Raw genomic sequence first — 21,905 nt, 5'->3', positions numbered from 1 at the left:
GTCCTCATTTTATGTATTCTATAGATAAAACTTATCTTAGGGTTGTTGGAGGACTAAATGAAGTAATGCATGTAAAGTGCCTATCACAGGTTCTGGCACATAGTAAATGCTTAATAAATGGTCGCTCTTATGAATATGATGATGAAGTTGAAGATGTAAGGTGATGGTGGTGGTGCTGATGATGATGGTTGTGGGTATGGCCAGAAGCTAAGTAGGTCATCAGAAACCCTCAAACATGTAGGGAGGCAAAGGAAGACAGTAAAAGTTACCATCTGGACCCTCAAAACACCAGACAGGAGCAGTCAAGAGTTAAGTACAGAGTATGAACAGTATAGGAACATAAGCGACAAGGATACCTCAACAGCCTTTTTGTAGGAAAAGATTGTTTTCAGATCCCAAGGGTGAGTGTAGTAGGTCTACCTGGCTGGGAAATAAGGGAAAAGGGAGTGTGAGGGCAGGGTAGATTCTGAAAGCAGCAGAGCTATCCTTGTTATTTGAGGACATAGTTACTGAAGAATAAGATTAGAGAGACTGTTGAGCATTGCCTTTGTCTAGAACCCATGGTTGGTCTGCTGGGGAAGAGAAAATTGAGAGTCCTAAGGGTCCAGCCTATAATGGCTATTGAGGACACAATGAGACATTTTTCCCTTCCTCACCAGTCTTTCTTGTACTGCTTCTATTACCTTCTTGCACCTGCCAGAGGCTGCTGCTAATTGAACCTAGGGAGTCAAGGTATAGAAATATTTATAGACGATATGATATTATGTCTGGTCTTTTCTCCAGAATAATGCCATGTTTTGTGGGGACTGAGGTGTAGATGAAACAAGATTGGCTGTGTGTTGATAATTGCTAAAACTTAGCTGGGTCATAGGTACATGGGAGTTTTTAATATTTTATATATGTTTGAGATTTTTCATTATTAGAAGTTAATAAAAGATCAAGGTTAAATAGCTACCATTTATTGAGCACCTGCTCTGTGTCAGACTCTATCTTAGCCATTTACATACATTATTTTATTTAGTCCTCACAACAACCCTGAGGGTAAGTGTTGTTATCCCCATTTTACTAATGTGGGAAAGTGAGGCCCAGAGAACTATAAGATTAGCTACCATTGGGCCACTTGCCATGTGTCAGTCTCTACATTAGCTCGTTAATCCTCCCAGCAACCCTATGAGGTATAAAACAGCTAATTCACTAAAATCCAGTTCACCAAATGACCATTTGCTGAATGTGTCAAGTGTACTGATTTACCAAAAACTTGTTTCTCTTAACTATAAGGCTTATTTGAGCAGTCTGTACTGGTTAATATTGTTTACCATGTGTAACAGGATTATTTAAGCCACTTTTGAGTTCTTTCTACTTCCTTTATATATTTTAACAGCTTTTTTGAGGTATAATTTACATAACATACAATTAACCTGTTTTAAGTGTACAATTAAATGACTTTTAGTAAATTTAAAGAATACGCTGCCATCACCACAATATAATTTTGGAACATTTCTATCACACCAAATATATCCCTCATATCCACTTACAGTCAGTCCTGGTTCTCTTCCCCAGGCCCAAGCAACCACTAATCTACTTTCTATCTCTATGGATTTGCCTTTTTAGACACTTCATATAAATGGAATCATACATATGTAGTCTCTTGTGTCTGGCTTCTTTCACTTAACAATGTTTTTGAAGTTCATCCATGTTGTAGAAGTATCATTAATTTGTTCCTTTTTATTGCTGAATAGTATTCCATTGTGTGGATATACCACATTTAGTTTATCCATTCACTAGTTGATGGTCATTTGGATTGATTATGCTTTTCGGCTATTATGAATAATGGTGCTATGAGCATTTGAGTACTAGTTTTTTTGTGGGCATGTTTTTGTTTCTCACTTAGGAGTAAAATTTTGGGTCATATGGTAACTCTGTTTAGCTTTTTAAGAAATTGCCAAAATTTATCCCAAAGCATGTACCATTTTACACTTCTACCAGCAATTATGAGTTTCTCCATATATTGGCTAATGCTTGTTATTGTCTGTCTTTTTGATTATAGCCATTCTGATGGATGTAAAGTGGTATCTTATTGTGGTTTTGATTTGCATTTCCCTAATGACTAATAATGTTGAGCCATTTATATATCATCATTAGAGAAATGTCTATTCAGATCTTCTGCTTATTTTTTAATTGGTTTTGTTTGTCTTTTGTTGCATTCTAAGAGTTATTTAAATATTCTGGATATAAATCCTTTTCTAGATAAATGATTTACAAATATTTTCTCCTAGTCTGTGGCTTGTCTTTACATTTTCTTAATGGTGTCTTTTGAAGCACAAATGTTTTGAATTTTACCTAATCTCAGGCCACAAGATATTTTCCTATATTTTCTTCTAGAGGTTTTATAGTTTTAGCTTTTACATTTAGATCTATGATCCATTTTTAGTTAATTTTTGTGTATGATATGAGGTAAGAGTCCACATTCATTTCTTTGCATGTGATGTCCACTTATCTCAGCATCATTTGTTGAAAAGACTATTCTTTCTCCACTGAATTGCCTAAATAAACACCTTTGTCAGAAATCAATTGACTATAAATTTAAGGGTTTAGTTCTAGACTCACAGGTCTGTTCCACTGATGTGTATGTCTATCCTTATGGCAATATCACACTACCTTGATTACTGTAGCTTTATAGTAAATTTTGAAATTGAGTAGTGTAAGTCCTCCAACTTTGTTCTTTTTTGAAATAGTTTTGGCCATGTTAAGTCCTTTGTATGCCCATATACATTTTAGTATCAGCTTATTAATCTCTACAAAACTAGATGGATTTAGATAGGATTGCATTGAATCTGTAGATCAGTTTGGGTAGAATTGCCATCGAGTGTGACTGTTTTTATGTTCTCCTTCACTCTCTCTCCAGTACCAAGAGGGTAAAGAGCTTATCCAAGTCTCGGCGAGCCAAGATCGCGAAGAAGGTAGACAAGGCTAGGCTGGTGGCAGAACAGGTGATGGAGGATGAATTTGACTTGGATTCAGATGACGAACTGCAGATTGACGAGAGACTGGGAAAGGAGAAGGCGACCTTGATAATAAGACCAAGTGTGTACTTGTTCTTTTTCTTTCCTGCCCTGCCCATTTCAGTTTGTTTTTGGTCCGCTTGATAGACTCAAGACCTTAGGCCTGAGCTTGTTGACATTCTGATTTACCAGCTCTGTAGGCTTCCATGTATCCTTTGCTCTAGAGATTTATTTATAAGCTAATTCCTAACCTCCCTAAATTACTCATCTGTGGTCATTACTTTCAGGAAAATTATAGTCTTATTCTCTTTCCCCTGGGTGTTTGGCTCAGATGCTAATCTTAGCTTCATGATAAGTGCATTCCATTGCTTTCTAGAATTTCCCCGAAAGTTGCCCCGTGCGAAGCCTTGCTCCGACCCCAACCGAGTTCGTGAACCAGGAGAAGTTGAGTTTGACATTGAGGTAGGAGCCTGCCCTGTTTCTAATCTTCTGCTCATTCTGGTTTCATAGACAGAATACAGATTGTCATTCTAATTGAGGGTGGGGGAAACATCCTATGCATTCCATTCCTAAAATATTTATAAAGTGAAAGATTGTGGGCTAAGTGCTCCTGAACATATAAATGGAAGATTATACTTTAGTTGAAATATTTTTAAAATTCTTTAATATAGAGTAGAATAAAAGGCAGTGTGATGTAGCAGAAAGAGTATCTGATTTGGAATATCTGATTGTGACTTTACACAAATTATTTAACTTCACTGAGCCTTAGTTTCCTTATCTGTAAAATGAGAGTTAGACTTGCCTCACAAAGATGCTGTGGAGATTAAGATGAAAGAACAAATATTCTGCTTAGTACTTGGTAGATACTTGGTGCTCAGAAGATATTAGTATCAGGAGTGAGACTGTCAACCCTGTATTGGGGCCTTACCAGACCAACCCTGGGCAGCTGAGGTGATATCCTTTTTCTCCAACAGGAGGACTATACAACAGATGAGGACGTGGTAGAAGGGGTCGAAAGCAAGCTTGGAAATGGGAGTGGAGCTGGTGGAATTCTTGATCTGCTCAAGGCCAGCAGGCAGGTGGGGGGACCTGACTATGCTGCCCTCACGTGAGTACTGGCTTTGATCTCCCCTTTCTAGGTGTTCAGACAACACACACCCCCACCTGCCACCCAAAGGGCTAGGTCAACCAATCAGTAGATATTAATTGGGTCATTTAAAGGGACAAAAATTAGCCAGGGCATTTGGGCTGAAAGAATAAAGTAGACATGAAATCTGTCCCGAGGTACTTAAGATCTGACTGAGAGAGGATATATGGACTTCAAGGGTAATAAGTTTGGGGTTTTTTGGAAGTTAGAAGAGGCATGGAAGGAGAGCTGGGCCTTTTCTGGACCTTGCTTTAAGAAAAAAGAAAAAGGAAAGAATGCAGCATTGGTGAACAGGAAGGGAGATGCACCCCTCTTTTTGCCATCTTGCCTGCTGTCTATGGAGAGACTTGAGTCAAGAAGGACTGGCCTTTTTATGATAGTCTTTGATACTATTTTGATCTTTAGTTTGTTTTCTGGTTTTTCGCCTGGGATGGTTCTCTCCTCCTTCCTCCCACCCTGACCCCGGCAGCTGTTGTCCCTCCTCCCTGACTCTTCTGATGACTGATTTCCTCTGACAACTAGAGAAACTCCCTCAGCATTTCTCCTCTGTCCCTTGCAGCGAGGCCCCTGCCTCTCCCAGCACTCAGGAGGCCATCCAGGGCATGCTGTGCATGGCCAACCTGCAGTCCTCATCGTCCTCGCCAGCTACCTCCAGCCTGCAGGCCTGGTGGACCGGGGGGCAGGACCGAAGCAGTGGGAGCTCCAGCAGTGGGCTGGGCACAGTGTCTAGCAGTCCTGCTTCCCAGCGCACCCCAGGGAAGCGGCCCATCAAGCGGCCAGCATACTGGAGAACCGAGAGCGAGGAGGAGGAGGAGAACGCCAGTCTCGATGAACAGGACAGCTTGGGAGCATGCTTCAAGGATGCAGAGTATAGTAAGGGCAGCTGAGCACTTGAGTCCAGGCCAGGAGGGCTCCCCCCCTAGCCCCAGTCTCAATCCCAAATCCAATCCAGGACAGCCTGTAGTGAGCAAAGGCCTGGACTTAAGCCTGATACTTGGTTTCTCTGTGCCGTATTTTCTTAATCTGTAAAATGGGGATATCTCACAGGTTGATGTAAGAATTAGAGATGATGCTTGCACAGAGCACCTGGCACAGTGTCTTGTTCATGGGAGGCCCTCAAAAAATGGTAGCTATTATAATTAGCTATTAACCATTTTTAGCATTGTCCAATCTTCACTGCTGGTGACTCTTTTTTCCCTCTTGCCTATTTTACTTCCATTACCTGTATCATTTGTGTTATGTGTCATTCAGTTCATCCCTTGCAAAGGTTTATGATGACTTTTCGGTGGGCTTCTCACATTTAATAGATGATGCCTTTTTTGTAAAGTAAACTTTGTTGAGTACTACAATGTATAAAGCACTTTTTTGTGTAGTGCAGCTGACTTTAATGTGGGTTTTTGTTTTAATATTATTTAAAAAATTAATCCTCATTGACCAAAATTAGAACAAGACAGAGAAAGCAGAAATTCCCTTTGACTAACACTCTTCCCCCTCTGAGAAAGGTTATCCAAAGGTAACCTTTGTTATCAGTTTGATGTATACCTTTTATTTTCTTGTGTTTACACCCATATGTAGACATAAATAGATAGAGGTATAGTTTCGTTTAGTGTGTGTGGTTCTACAACTTACTTGGATATCTTTCAACATCAGTACATAGAGATACACTTCATCAATGCATTGAGATCTACCTGCTGCATAGTAGTCTGTAGCATAGGTGTACCATCATATGTTTAACTGTTTCCTACTGATTATCATTTAGGTTGTTTCTAATTTTTAGTGTTTTGAAAATTCTTGTAAATAACCTTTTGTGCCCATGTGCCCGTTAACATTTCTCTAAGGTAGCTAGACCTGCTCAGTTGAAGGTATGTACAACATAAATGTTGATAGTGCCGAATTCCTTCCAAAAAGGTCAGTATATGAGCGGTGTATGAGATATACCTGTTTTCCCACAGCCTTACCAACAATGGATGTTATCAGCCTTTTTAATTTTTGCCAATCTGATGGCAAAAAATGGTGTTGCAGTTTGTTTTATGTTTATTGGCTCTTCCTTATTCCTTTCCCATGAATTATCTATTCAGTTTTTCACTCATTTTTAGGATGTTAGTTTTTCTTATTGATTTGTAGGAGTTCTTTATGTACTCTAGATTTGTTGGAGTGTGTTTTTATATATTCTGCAAGTGTTGAAAAATATTTTCTCTTAGTCTGTTGCTTGTATTTTAATTTTACTTATGGTGTCTTTTAGCATGTAGCAGATTTCAGTTTTTACATAGTCGTCTTTATCAATTTTTTTTTGTATTTTATGTTTTGTATAAGAAGAATTTCTTATATTTTCACCTAAAACTTGTATAGAAGTTAAAATTTTAGCTTTTTTTCTGGAATTAGGTTTTGTGAATTGTGAGAGGTAAGAATCTATATTTTTTTCCACATGGATAGTCATTTGCCCCAATACCATTTATTGACTAGTTCATCAATTATCCCCCTGATTTGAAGCTCCACTTCTGTCCTAAACTAAATTCCCATATATATATGGATTTGTTTTTCTTTTTTCCTTTTTTTTCGGGGGGGCGGGTCGCGCTGAGTGGCTTGTGGGATCTTAGTTCCCAACCAGGGATTGAGCCCACCCCCTCGGCAGTGAAAGTGCAGAGTCCTAACCACTGGACTGCCAGGCAATTCCCTGGATTTGTTTTTCTACTCTATTCCCAGTTCTGTTCCTCAATAGCTGTGTAACCTTGGGCAAGCTAATTAACCTGTCTGTGATAATAGTACCTACCTCATAGGTTGTTGTGAGGATTAAATGAGTTATACATAAAGCACTTAAAACATTGCCCAGCACATGGTAAGTGCTGTGTGTTAGATATTATTAATATTATTCTGTTCCATAAAACCAACTTGTCCACTCCTGTGGCACTACCTCATAGGTTAGTTACTCTAGGCCTTGTGTCTGGTAGGGCAAATCCCCTCTGCATAACTTGCTTTGGACCTGAGGAGAATACAGATGTTCAGCAAGCCCATCATCTCTGGGTTGAGCTGTGATTGGTCTTAGTTTGTTGCCAAGTTTCCCTGGCTATCCATCTTACCTTCAGCAGACAGTCACATTGACCTATAGCCAAGGCATCTGGACCTGGTCTCACTAGTCCTACCTGAGGACAAACAACTCACTCAACCTCTGTCTGCTTCCCCCTCCCTGCTTTGCCCAGCAACACTAGAAAGGCAGTTTAATGAGGAGGTACCCAACTACTTGTTCTTATTTTTCCAGAATTTCTAGGCCATTATTGAGCTTTTTCTAGTCCAGATGGATTATAGAATCAACTTGTCAAACTCCATGAAAAATCCTATTAGGATTTTTTATTAGGATTGCATGGTATTTGCAATTTATGGAGACTGACATCTTTCATCAGAGCCCTTTCTGCTACAGTGGGATATACACATTTCTGAAAAATGTCCTGAAGATTTGTACACTAAAAATAATAGGGCTTACAAGAAAAAGAAAGGGGTATACCCCTCAAAATCTCTGTGGCTTTGAAGCCAAAACACTGGCCCAGATAATGACAGTCCTAATAGTAATCCTTGCCTGGTTAGAGCCCATCGGCATTTGCACCCAGCATTGTAGTCAGTGGATCCTTTGTATCCCTAAACTCTGCCTGGGCTCAGGTTCCTCCTTCCAGATGTAGGTTCTTGAGGGCATTTGCTTAAGATAAATAGCAGCTTTATCAAATTAAAATCTGATCCAGAGCCTAGTCATCAGCAGTCATTTTTTGTTGTTGTTTTTATTTTTTTTTAATTATTTATTTATTTTTGGCTGTGTTGGGTCTTCGTTGCTGTGCGCGGGCTTTCTCTAGTTGTGGTGAGCAGAGGCTACTCTTCATTGTGGTGCGTGGGCTTCTTATTGTTGCGGGTGGCTTCTCTTGTTGCGGAGCACAGGCTCTAGGCGCGCGGGCTTCAGTAGTTGTGGCGCACAGGCTCAGTAGTTGTGGCTCACGGGCTCTAGAGCGCAGGCTCAGTAGTTGTGGCACACGGGCTTAGTTGCTCCGTGGCATGTGGAATCTTCCCGGACCAGGGCTCGAACCCGTGTCCTCTGCATTGGCAGGCGGATTCTTAACCACTGCACCACCAGGGAAGTCCTTTGTTGTTTTTAAACACAGGGGAAAGTGTCTTCACAACGTCTTCAGCTGCACTCTCCACCATCCTCCTCTCCCAACAGAACTTAATTTTGTAGAAAACAAAGCCACCATTTACCCTTCCTCTGACGGGAGGCACTATTGCAGGATTTTTAGCTTTTGTATGTAGGGCTTCATATATAGCTAAGGTTTTCTCTGAAATGTGAGAAAACTCACCACTGATTGGTTAAAAACAACATGCCAGGGAAAATTGCTTTTGAACCAGTGCAACTTCTGGATGACATTGCTATCATTCTGCCATTTACCTTTGAGCAGCCACAAAACAGGCCATCTTGTCCTTCTATCTTCAAACATGGTCTGTCTGTTTATTCAGGCTTTCTTGTATATCTCTTCTTCAGTTTATTACTAGGTATTCTATTTTATAGTTTGGTTCCTATTGAAAATGGCATCTTTTTATCTATTGTATTTTCCAATTGGCTGTTGCTAGTATGCAGGAAAATAGTTGATTTTTCTATATTGATCCTGTGTTGGATTGCCTTATATACTCTTATTAGTTCTGTTAGTTTTTCAGCTAATTGTCTTGGGCTCTTGAGGTAGGTGATCTGTGTCCCCTATCTTAGTTTGCTAAGGCTGTCATAACAAAATACCACAGACTGGATGGCTTAAACAACAGAAATTAATTTTTTCACAGTTCTAGAGGCTAGAAGTCCAAGATCAAAGTATTAGCAGGTTTGCTTTCTCCTGAGGCCTCTCCTTGGCTTGCAGATGACCTCCCTCTTGCTACCTTGTCACATCGTCGTCCCCTGTGCACATGGGCCCCTGGTGTCACTCTCTATATCCTAATCTCTTCTTAAAAAGGCACCAGTCAGATTGGCTTAGGGCCTACCCTAGTGGTCTCATTTTAACTTAATTACCTCTTTCAAAGCCTTATCTCCAAATACAGTCATATTCTGAAGTACCGGGGATTAGGAATTCAACATACGAATTTCGGGGGGGGGGCACAATTAGCCCATAACAGCCCCTTTCTTTCTGGTATTCATACCTCTAGATTTTCCTAGTTTTATTACAGTGTTGAGTAGTAATGGTGATAGGGGGCATCCTTGTGTTGTTTCTGACTTTAAAGGTAATGCTGCTAGTGTTTGTCCACTCAGTATGTAGGGCTCTGTAGGTCTCTGTTAGACTACTCTCATGAAGTTCAGGGGAGTTTGAGAGGTTTTTGTTTGTTTTAAAATCCAGAGTGGAATTGGGTTTTATCAAATGATTTTTTGGCATCTTTTAATATAAACACATAGTTTTTCTGTTAATTTGCTAATGGTGATTTACATTAGTAGAATTACTGATTTTGAATTGATATTTCCTTCTTGAAATTAGCTGTATTTGGTTGTGGTGTTTAACATAGTTTGTCTAGTTTATTTGATGATTTACTAATTATCTCCAGTGTTTAGTGTTTGTTTACTGTTAATTTCTGGTTTTATTTTATTCCTTTTTCTTAATGTTCTTTGTACAACATCTTGAGTTGAAAGCTCTGTTCATTTATTTTCAGTCTGTTTTCCCTTTTGATAAAGGGTTTTTTTAATTTTATTTTTTAAATTAACATTAAGTAAAATTGGCTTTGTTGGTATACACACGCTTAGATTCTTGTAACCACCACCACCACCACCACAATGAGTAGGACACAGAACCCCTCCAGAGTCCCTTATGTTATCCCTTAGTAGTCATGCCCTCCCTCTACCCCTAACTCCTGGCAACCACCGTTCCCCATCACTGTGATTTTGCCTTTGCCAGAATGTCATATAAATGGAATTATACAGTATGTAATACTTTGAGACTGGTATCTCTTACTTAGCATAATGCCTTTAAGATTCTATCCATGTTGTTGCGTATCAATAGCTTGTTCTTTTTTGTTGAAGAATAGTTTTCCATTGTATGGATCTACCACAGTTTTGTTCTGTTTTTTTGGGTTTTTTTGGCTTGCCGTGTGGCATGTGGGATCTTAGTTCCCTGACCAGGGATTGAACCCGTGCCCGCTGCAGTGGAAGCACAGAGTCCTAACCGCTGGACCGCCAGGGAAGTCCCTCTACCACAGTTTCTTTATCCATTCACCCATTGAAGGACATTGGATTGTTTACAGCTTTGGGCGATTATGAATTGAGCTGCTGTGAATATTTGTATGCAGGCTTTTGTGTGAACATGAGTTTTTATTTCCCTAGGATACATACCTAGGAATGGGATTCCTGAACAATGCGGGCAGTGGATGCTTTAACTTTACTGGAAACTGCCAAACTGTTTTCCAGTGATTGTGCCATTTTACATTCCCACCAGCAATGTGTGAGAGTTCTAATTGCTCTGCATACTCATCAGCACTTGGTATTGTCAGTATACTTATTTTAGTCATCCTCATAAGTGTGTAGCAATATCTCATTTAGTGGCTCATCTAATGGCTAATGATGTTGAACATCTTTTCGTGTATTTATTTGCCAGTCATATACTCTTTTTTGAAATGTCTAGACAGACACTTTGAACAACTGCTGCCTTTTTAAAAATTAGGTTGTTTCTTAACTGTTGAGCTTTGAAAGTTCTTTATATAGTCTGGATTCAAGTCTCTTGTCAGATAAGTGATTTGCAAATATTTTCTCCCAGTCTGTGGCCTGTATTTCATTCTCTTAAGGCTTTCTTTCTTAAAGTAAACGCTTTCACTTTCTAGAAAGTCCAGTTTATCAATTTTATCTTTCATGGCTTATGCTTTTAGTGTCTTATTTAACAACTCTTTCTGTAAACTCAGGGCACAATTTTCTCCTTTTTTTTTTCACCTAAAAACTTTATGGTTTTAGGTTTTACATTTCTATCCATGTTCCATTTTGACTAAATTTTTACATAAGGTATGGTGTTTAGGTTGAGGTTCACCTTTTTTTTTTTGGCATATGGATGTCCAATTGTTCTAACACCATTTCTTGAAAAGACTATTTTTTATTTTATTTTTCTATTGACTCGCATTTGTACCTTTGTCAAAAATCAAATGACCATATTTGTGTGGTTCTGTTTCTGAATTGTTCTTTTCCATTGATCTGTGTGTCAATCTCTTTGTCAGTACCTTACTATCTTGATTACTGAAGCTTTATTAATTCTTAAAATCAAGTAATATGATTTCTTCAATTTTGCCTTTCAATATAAATTTTAGAATCAGTTTATCTGAATCCACAACAATTTCTGCTAGGATTTTGGTTAGAATTGTGTTAAATATATAGATCAATTCAGAGAGAATTGTGATCTTTATTTTTTATCAAGGTGCAAGTCACATTACATATAATTAAACATTTTAAAGTGTACAATTCAGTGGCATTTAGCGCATTCACAGTGTGGTGCAACCACCACCTCTGTTTCCAAGATATTTTCATGGCCCCAGAAAAATACCCGGGATCCATTAAGTAATTGTTCCCCATGTTCCCCCCACCCCTCATCCCCTGGTAACCACTAATCTGCTTTTTGTCCATATGTATTTGCCTATTTGGGATATGTCATATAAAGTAATCATATAGTATGTGACCTTTTGTGTCTGGCTTCTTTCACTTACCATGTTTTTAAGGTTCATCCAAGTTATAGGATGTATCAGTATTTTGTTCCTTTTTATGGTTGAGTTAGTATTCCATTGTATGGTTATACCACAGTTTGTTTATCCATTCATCTGCTGATAGGCATTTGGGTTATTTCCACCTTTTGGCTGTTATGAGTAATGCTGCTGTAGACATTTTTGTGCATGTTTCTGTGTGGACACATGTTTTCATTCCTCTTGGGCATATACCTAAGAGTAGAATTGCTGGGTCATATGATAATTCTGTGTTTAACTCTTTGAGGGACCACCAAACTGTTTTACACAAGAACTACAAGAGAACTGTCACCTTAGGTATATTGAATCTTCTAATCTGTGTACGTGGTATGTTCTTCCATATTTACTCTTTTAAAAATTTCTTTCATCAGTGTCTCATAGTTTTCAGCATACAGGTCCTACACATGTTTTTTGTTGGATTTATCCCTGAGTTGCGTATTTTTTGGAGATACTGTAAATGGTACCTTTCTTAACCTTCGGTTTCCAACTGTTTATTGCTAGTATATATAAATATGATTGATTTTTGTGTGTTGACCTTGTATCCTGCAACCTTGGTAAACTCACTTATTAATTCTAGGAATGTTTTGTATATTCTTGGTATCTTTTTTGTCTAGATGATCATGATCATGTCATGTGCAAGTAGGTACAGTGTTATTCCTTTCTTTCCAATCTGTATGTCTTTTTTCCTTCTTGCCTTTTTGTTCTGGCTAGGATTTCAAGCACAATGTGGTGAGAGTGAACTCTAACACCCTTGCCTTGTTTCCAATCTAAGGGGGAAGGCATTTAGTCTTTTCATTATTGTGATATTATCTGTATAGGTTATCAAGTTAAGGAAGTTCACCTCTATTCCTATTTTGCTGAGAGGTTTTTTTTTTTTAATGAATGGGTATTGAATTTTCCCAATGTTTTTATTCCACCAGTGGATATAATCATGTGGTTTTTTCCCTTTAGTCTGTTAATATGGTAGGTTACATTGACTGATTTTCAAATATCAAACCAGAATTGAAATCACAGGATAGACCTTAATTGCTCATGGTGTATTATTCTTTATATATATTACTGGATTTGGTTTACTAGTATTTCACTGAGGATTTTTGTGTCTGTGTTCATGAGGGATATTGGTCTATAAGTTTCTTTTCTTTTGTACTGTCTTTAGTTTTGGTATCAGGGCAATCAGTGCTGGCCTCAAAGAATGAGTTGGGAAATGTTCCCTTCTCTTCTGTTTTCTAGAAGAGATTATGTACAATTAGTGGGGTTTTATAAATGTTTAGTAGAATTTTTGAGTGAAACCACCTTGGCCTAGGGATTTCTTTCTCAGGCTTTAACTATGGATTTATTTTCTTTAGTAGATACAGGATTATTCAGGTTTTCTATTTCGTCTTGGGTGAGTTTTGATAGTTCATGGTATTCAAGGAATTGGTCCGTTTTAGCTAAGTTGTAGAATTTATGAGCATAGAGTTGTTTGTAGTATTCCCCTATTATCCTTCTAATGTCTGTGAAGTCTTTAGTGACATTTTTTTATCTGATGTTATTTTATTTTTTTATTCTTTTTATTTTTATTCTTGATGTTAGTAATTTGTGTCTTTTTCTTTGTCATTCTTGCTGGCATCTTATCAATTTAATTGATCTTTTCAAAGGACAGTTTTTTGGGTTTTTAAAAATTATTTATTTATTTATTTATTTTTGGCTGTGTTGGGTCTTCGTTTCTGTGCGAGGGCTCTCTCCAGTTGTGGCGAGCAGGGGCCACTCTTCATCGGAGTGCACAGGCCTCTCATTGTGGCAGCCTCTCTTGTTGCGGAGCACAAGCTCCAGACGCGCAGGCTCAGTAGTTGTGGCTCACGGGCCTAGTCACTCCGCGGCATGTGGGATCCTCCCAGACCAGGGCTCGAACCCGTGTCCCCTGCACTGGCAGGCCGATTCCCAACCACTGCACCACCAGGGAAGCCCCCAGGACAGTTTTTTTTAAATTAATTTTTATTGGAGTATAGTTGCTTTACAATGTTGTGTTAGTTTCTACTGTACAGCAAAATGAATCAGCCATACATATATACATATATCCCCTCCCTTTTGGACTTCCTTCCCATTCAGGTCACCACAGTGCATTAAGTAGAGTTCCCTGTGCTATACAGTATGTTTTCATTAGTTATCTATTTTATACATAGTATCAATAGTGTATATGTGTCAATCCCGATCTCCCAATTCCTCCCACACCCCCTCTTTCCCCATTGGTATCCATACATTTGTTCTCTACGTCTGTGTCTCTATTTCTGCTTTGCAAATAGGATCATCGATACCATTTTTCTAGATTCCACATATATGTGTTAATATACCGTATTTGTTTTTCTCCTTCTGACTTACTTCACTCTGTATGACACTCTCTAGGTCTATCCATGTCTCTACAAATTACCCAATTTCGTTCCTTTTTATGGCTGAGTAATATTCCATTGTATATATGTACCACATCTTCTTCATCTGTTCCTCTGTTGATGGACATTTAGGTTGCTTCCAGAGACATGGTTATTTTTGATCATATTTAAGACAGTTGATTTAGAGTCTTTGTATAGTAAGCCCAATATCTGAGCTTCCTCATGGACAATTTTTATCAATATTTTTCCTGTAAATGGGACATAATTTCCTGTTTCTTTGCATGCCTTATAATTTTTTTGTTGAAACCTAGACCTTTTGAATATTAAAATGTGATAACTCTGGAAGTCATATCTTCCTTCTTCCCTAGAGATTGCTGTTGTTGCTTATTGTGAGCTACAGTTATCTATTTATTTAATGACTTTCCAAATGATTTTTTGCAAATACTGTGTTCCTTGTTGTGTGTGGTCACTGAAGCATCCGTTCCATTGCCTCAGCAGTCAGCTGAGATTTCCTGACAGAATTTTCCTTAAATGCCTTAATTAAGCAGGCTTTTTCTTTGTTAAGCATCCCCTTTGTTGTTATAAGTTTTTGATTGGATTCCAGAGTCCCCAAAAAGTTGATTATTGTAGTTTTTGACAGCTTAATGGTTGCTTCAGTGGAGGGACAGATCCTTGGAGCTCCCAACTCCATCATTTTTGGAGGAGGCATCACTCCTCCTACCCTTATATTTTTAATATGCGTATTTTAACTTGTATTTTCTTTAAATGTCTAAAATTAATTATTATCTACATCTTATTCCATCTTGAATAAGACATGAACCTTAGAATGGAATTCCTTTTGTATGTTACTTTATACCTGTTCTCTCTCAATCCTCAGAACTTTGCAAGACAGGTTCGTCTATTATTTCAATTTTATGGGTGAAGGTAGTGAGACTTACAGGAGTTCTCCTAGGCTACTAAGCTAGTGGGTCAGTCCAGGATTTCAAAGTAATTGTCTAATCCTGAGGCTCAAGGTCTTTCTACCATACTACACTTCTTTCCTTTAGGTGGAAAAACCTTTCAAACCCAACAAAATAACATTGACAGCCATTAGTCTAGTAGGGATGGAACCTTTCTCAAACAACTCTGTTACCAGTAGTCATTTCTTTCTAGGGACAATTAATAAATTCAAAAAAAACTTTTTAATGAGTCAAAGAGGTTTTACTTCTTTGCTCAAGGAGGAAGGCCTGAAAAATGGGCTCATTTTCCTACAGAGAGACCCTTCTGGAAGGAAGTGGGAGACTGGATTCCTCTGATGAAGTAGAATTCTAGAGAAGTTTGAAGCTGATCAGTAGGAGGAATGGGAGTAGTCATTAGGAGGAAATTTTCACTCTCACTTTGCTTCTCTTTTAGGTTTAGCAGCAGCAGTGTTTGACCTCATCAGTAGGACCTTTCTAGACCATTTTCCTATTAAACTGTATAGGTGTTGCATGTGTATGATAAAACTGGATGTTTCTATGTATTTATATAGGTTGAGATACTTATATATGTGTGTTTTGTCATTCACATCATTCAATTATAATAATCTTGTTCCCAGTTCAGCCTAAGTGGTCTTTTTGTTCCCTCTGTGTGAATGTGTGAACAATTTCTTTTTCCATTAATTCAGCAAACACTTACTGAGCACCCACTCTGCGTTATGTTCAGCTCCCTTAGTTTAAAACCAAATAATACATATCCTTGCCCTCACAGTAAATTGGGGGTGACATTTACTAATCATCTCTTAAATACTATATAACAACTCCAATAGAGGTATGCACAGAATACTGTGGAGAGTTGAGGACGCATCTGAACGAGATTAAGAGAAGAGGGAAGGCTTCTTTAGGATGTGAATCTAAAGCTGAATTTTGTACGGTCATTAACTCATGAAGTTACTCACTAAATGGATGTTGGGTGAGTGAAATCAGAGTTAGGTGATGCTGGGAGAAGGACATTTGCAGCAAGGGTACAAAAGTAGAAAGACATGAAAAGTATGTGGCATATTCAAGAATTCCTACAGTTGAGTATGGATTAAATAAAGGGTCCACTTGTAGGGGGGTGGGAGGAGCTCAGGTAGGTATCATTCTGTCATCACCCTTCTGGATGAGATCTCATTTTACCCTGCTTTTCCCTCTCACTGCAGTTTACCCTTCCCTGGAGTCTGACGATGATGACCCTGCTTTGAAATCTCGACCCAAGAAAAAGAAGAATTCAGATGATGCTCCATGGAGTCCTAAAGGTGATCCAATATTCTGTCCTTAAACTCTGTGGGGGTGGTTGGGGGGAAAAATAGACTGGCTAGGTGGGACATTTAATATAGGAAGACACTCATTTGTTTATTCAGCAAACATTTGATGAGTGCCTGCTGTATGCCAGGTACCACGTTAGGTGCTGGAGCAAAAATGATCAATAAGACACAGAGTTCGTGCACTCAGGTCAGCAAAATCAGAGGTAATGGAGCATGTTGCTTTTGATATTACATGGCTTGAGATGAAAAGAGGAAGACCTTGAGCAGATTTCAGCAAGCAGTCTAAGGCTCCTGAGAGAACATTCTGCTACCATCATCCCAGCCCTTTGGTAATAATATTGTTGTCAAAGGAGGGAAATTCTGCTAACTTTTGAGCTCTACAAGGCCCAAGACTCCTTAGATTGTTACCTGTACTGGCTGAGAGGCCATCTCAGATGAGTTTTGAGTTGAATATGGAATTTAGAGGGTAATAAAAGAATTTTATTCGTCTCCCTGGCTGGGTGGTTTTTTCATTGGAGGGTATGTCAGTTAGCTTTTGCTGCTTATCAAACTATCCAAAACTTAGTGTCTTAGAACAACAGTTGATCATTTCTCATGATTCTGTAGGTTGACTGAACTATTGTTCTGGTCTGGACCAGATTGCCTGGGGCTGGTTGGTCTAAAAAGATCTCCTTCAGGTGTCCAGGACCTAATTTGGGGTGTCTGGGGCCTCTCTCCATGTGGTCTTTCACCCACCTGAAGGCCAGCCTAAGCTTTTTCACAAGGTAGCAGAAGGGTGTCCAGCAGCAAGAGAGGACAAGCCCAATATGCAAGCACTTTTCAAGCCTCTGCTGTGTCATGTTTTCTATTGTCCCATTGCCAAAGCAAGTTACATGGCCAAGCCTTGATTCCAAAAGTAGAGAAATAGATTCTATCTCTTGGGAGTGGGAACTGCAAAGTTTTCCTATGCACACAAGGACATGTGAGCAAATTGAGAGCCATTACTGAAGAGTCTGCCACAGAGGGTGCTGGCATCGCAGTACCCCTGTGGTTCCCCAGGAAATAAAGGGCGTGCTATCCCCACCCAGCCTTATTTGACCTTTCTGGTATTTGCTTGGGGTTGGAGGAATGGGGTGGCAGGGCAGTCCTGGGAAGTGTTCTCTTAGTGAGTCAATCAGCAAATGTTTCTTTTTTCTTTCTTCAGGCCTATTTTCTGATTTTATTTTCTCCTGTACTTTCTGGCTTTTTAGCATAATAGGAAATTTGGAAAATAGAGAAAATAGAGGAAAGTATAAAGAAGAAATCACCCATGATTCTGCCACCCAGAAGCAACCACTGTTAACGTTTTGATATATTTCCTTCTAGTCTTTTTTCCTATGCATTTTTCTTTTTATGGTTGATATCACAGTCATATATCCTACTTAAAAAATTTTTTTGCCTTTTAATCAAAATAATGTGTATATCTGGTAGCAAACCAAATAGTACAGAGAGGTTTAGGATGAAATGCAATGGTCTTCTGCCTCTGCTTTCCCTACTTCCAGTCCCTTGCCTGAGAGGCAACCTTGTCATTTTCATTTTTCTGGTAGTTGCCTCCAAAACTCAAGATAATAGGGTTGATACCACCATTTCTTGATTTATTAACTTTTTTTAAATTTTTTTAATTGGAGTATAGTTGCTTTACAATATTGTGTTTATACTGTACAGCAAAGTGAATCAGCTATACATATATACATATATCCCCTCTTTTTTGGATTTCCTTCCCATTTAGGTCACCACAGAGCATTGAGTAGAGTTCCCTGTGCTATACAGTAGGTTTTCATTATTTATCTATTTTATACATAGAATCAATAGTGTATATATATCAATCCCAGTCTCCCAATTCATCCCACCCCCCCCGCCCTTTCCCCCCTTGATTTATTAACTTAACCTCTGTTTCTCCTCCCATCGGCTTTTGTCAGTCTCTCTTGATTACCCACTTTCTAAGATATGGACATTAGTGCTGCTGTTCTTTCTTTCTTCCTCCAACCTTCTGTAAGCTGTACTTTTTTGTTTATATTGTCAAGGTTGTTACCATTGACTTGTAATTAATACTCTATGTTGACTAGAGGTTGACTGTAAAAGTTGAAAACCAGTAAATATATCTGGCCTTTTAAATTAATATTATATCATAAGCATGTCCCTGTGCTGTTATTTATAAATAATATTTTAATGGCCACAAAATATTCTATCCCATGGATATACCTAATTTACCTAACCTCTTTAATGTAGGGCATTTAGCCGATTGCCAAGTGTTTACAATTAGTGATAACATTTGGAGTGAACATTTTTGTATGTAAGTGTTTGTATCTCTATTTATATGCTTAGGATAGATTCCCATGAAACTCTCGAAGGGCCAAGGTATATAAGGATATCCAGTGAAAAGTCTCCCTCCCACCCCTGTTCCACAGCCTTCCAATTCCCCACCTGGAGTCAACCACTATTACCAGTTTTATGTGTATCCTTTTAGACGTAGTTTATTCATATACAAGTAAATGCATGTATATATTTTCTTTCCCCCTCTTAACTCAATTGGAGACATACATTATATATGTTATGTGCTTTACTTTTCTCACTTAACAATTACATGTTGGAGATTGTTTACACTCCCACAAACAATGTATGAGAGTGCTTATTTCCCTACACTCTTGCCACTACAATTTGTTAATGTGAATGTTTTAAAAGCTCTTGATATGTATTGCCAAATTGTTTTCCAGAAAGGTTTTACTAGTTTACGCTACCACCAGCCATGTGCGAGAGTACTTGTTTATGAATCCTCACAGGCATTGAGCATATAGTTAAGAATAGTCTTTGCCTATGAGTAATAGGAACCTCTCAGGCATCCTTAGTGAGTGCTTATCCCCTCAGGGTCGCAAGATGGCTGCTTCAAGTTCTACTTTTAAAAAAATATCTCTTTGGCTGAAATTGTGTCACATGGCTAAGATTATCTGCTAGAAAGGCCAAGAAGTGTAGTTTTTAGTTAGGTACATTGTTGTTCCACAAAATTATGTTTTTATTAGTAAGCAAGAAAGGGAGAATGATAGTGGGTTGAAAACAAGCAGTCTGTATCATGGTATTTTTTGATCTTTGGTAATTCACAAGCAAACAACAGCATCTCGCTGATTTAATTTGCATTTCTTTGATTAGATATTTCCTATATGTTTGTATTAGCATTAGAATTTCTTCTTTTGTAAATTTTATGTCTGACTTTTGCCCATTTATTCATGTAGGTCTTCAAGATTTTCATATGCCCTTTTTATATATAGTAAGAAATAGTCAAATATATATATAATTTATTTATGATATTTTTTCCTCATTCTACATAAAAAATATGGATATTTCTATATCAAAAGGTGATCTTATCCATTGTTTCCCTATTCAGAGAGCAGATAATTAAAACACTGCTGTTTTTTTTAACATAAATGTATGCATATATGCATGTATATTTCTCTAAAAAGAAAGCTAATAACTTTTATCACATTTTCAAAGTAGATTCTTAACCCAAAAAAGATTGAGGCATTTACTAAAGATTTTCCCATTAAAATCAGGAATAAGACAAATAAATATACCCATCATCACTGCTGTTATTTAGCATTGCTCTAGAAGTTCTAGATAGCATAGTTAGGAATGAAGCAGAAATAAGAACTGTAATAGAAATTAAGAGACCAAATTATCATGATATGAGGCGCCCTAAGGGTGGGAATGCTGATTATTTTTGTCCATCATTGTATCTGTAGCAACTTGCAGAGTGCCTGACACATGGGAGATGTTTAATAAGTATTTGACAAGTGAAAGAAATGATATGATTGTTTAATTAGAAAATGTAAGGGAATCAACTGAAAAACTGTTAAAACTAATATGAGAATTCAATAAATTGGGTAATCACTGGATACAAGCCACATGTCTAAGAATCAAGAATTGCCATATATCAGTAATAACCATAATACACTGAGGGGGAAAAAAGATCTTATTGACAATAACAACAATTATATAAAATACCCAAGAATAATCTTAAGAAGATATGTGTGAAACCTACGTGAAGAAAACTTCAAAACATTACTGAGGAACATAAAAGAAGGCCTGAATAAATAGAGGTATAGCATGTGCCTGACTACGAAGACTGATTTTCGTAAAGGGTCATTTAATTAATGTATATGCTTAACACTATCCTAAATCAGAATCCTAATGGAATTTTGTGGGGAACTCATTCTAAAATTAATTTAAAAGAGGAAGCAAGTATGCTGAAAACAAATTAGCCTTGTAAGATTTAAATACACTATATTGCTATAATAATAATCAAATTAACATGGTTACAAGTACAAGAATAGTCAAATATTTTCCTTTATGTTTAAAAAATCCTTGTTATGAAAAATTCCAAATATACGCAAAATTAGGTTGGTATCATGAACACCCATATACTTATCACCCAGATTTAATAACTAACATTTTTACTATATTTGCTTCATCCTTTTTTTTTTTCAAGGCATCTTAAGGGAAATTTCAGACATCATGACATTTCTGTTTCCTTGCTGATCTTCTATCTAATTGTCCTATCCATTAGAGAAAGTAGGGTATAGAAATCTCCAACTAGTTGTTGAATTATCTGTTTCTCCCTTCAATTCAGTCAGTTTTTGCTTCATGTATTTTGGGCCTCTGTTGTTAGGTGAATATATGTTTATAGTTCTCCTATCTTCTTGATAGACTGACCCTTTTATCATTATAAAATGTCCTTTGTTTCTAATAACAATTTTTGTCTTAGACAGTTAAGTCTGTTTTATCTGATATTGGTATAGTCTTGAATCTGAAGTGTCTTAGAGACAGCATGTAGTAAGATTATGATTTTTTATCCATTCCGCCAATCTCTGCCTTTTAATTGGAGAATTTAATTCATTTGTACTCAGTGTAATAACTGACAAAGTAGGGTTTATATTGTCCGTTTTTCTGTTTTCTCTATGTCTCATTTCTTTTTTGTTTCTCAGTTCTTCCATTACTGCCTTCTTTTGTGTTTAAAAGCTATTTTCTAGTGTCCCATTTTAATTTTCTTCTTTTCCATATGTATTTGAGCTACTTTCTTAGTGAGTGTTCTAGGGGTTAACATTAATATCTTAATTTATACCATTTGAATTCAGATTAATATCAACTTAACGTCAATAGTATATAAAGTCTTTGTTCCTATATATTTCCATTCCTTTTAACCTTTATGTTATTACTGTCACAAATTACATCTTTATAAATTGTGTGCCCACAAGCATAGAGTTATAATTATTGCTTTATGCAGCTGTCTTTTTAATTAGGAGAAAAAAATGACGTACAACAAAAATATGTTTATACTTCCTTTTATATTTACCTATATAGTTACCTTTACTAGTGCTTTTTATTCATGTGGATTT

The 21,905-nt window shown here is 37.6% G+C and overlaps 1 protein-coding gene across 6 annotated transcripts in view; it reads left to right on the top strand.

The window, feature by feature from the left end:
• The window catches only part of PHF8 (PHD finger protein 8), an 87,770-nt gene that overhangs the window by 45,431 nt on the left and 20,434 nt on the right, over window positions 1-21,905 (top strand). For all 6 annotated transcript variants that reach the window (XM_059910600.1, XM_059910597.1, XM_059910596.1 and 3 more), the window contains 5 exons: window positions 2,906-3,084; window positions 3,379-3,464; window positions 3,977-4,110; window positions 4,709-5,022; window positions 16,396-16,491. In XM_059910600.1, the coding sequence (XP_059766583.1) occupies window positions 2,906-3,084; window positions 3,379-3,464; window positions 3,977-4,110; window positions 4,709-5,022; window positions 16,396-16,491 (809 nt within the window). The remainder of the gene's footprint in view (window positions 1-2,905; window positions 3,085-3,378; window positions 3,465-3,976; window positions 4,111-4,708; window positions 5,023-16,395; window positions 16,492-21,905) is intronic.

This window comes from Balaenoptera ricei, chromosome X (assembly GCF_028023285.1).
Source record: "Balaenoptera ricei isolate mBalRic1 chromosome X, mBalRic1.hap2, whole genome shotgun sequence".
NCBI lineage: Eukaryota > Metazoa > Chordata > Mammalia > Artiodactyla > Balaenopteridae > Balaenoptera > Balaenoptera ricei.
Note: the sequence above shows the minus strand (reverse complement) of the source record. Positions and strands in the feature narration are given on the sequence as shown.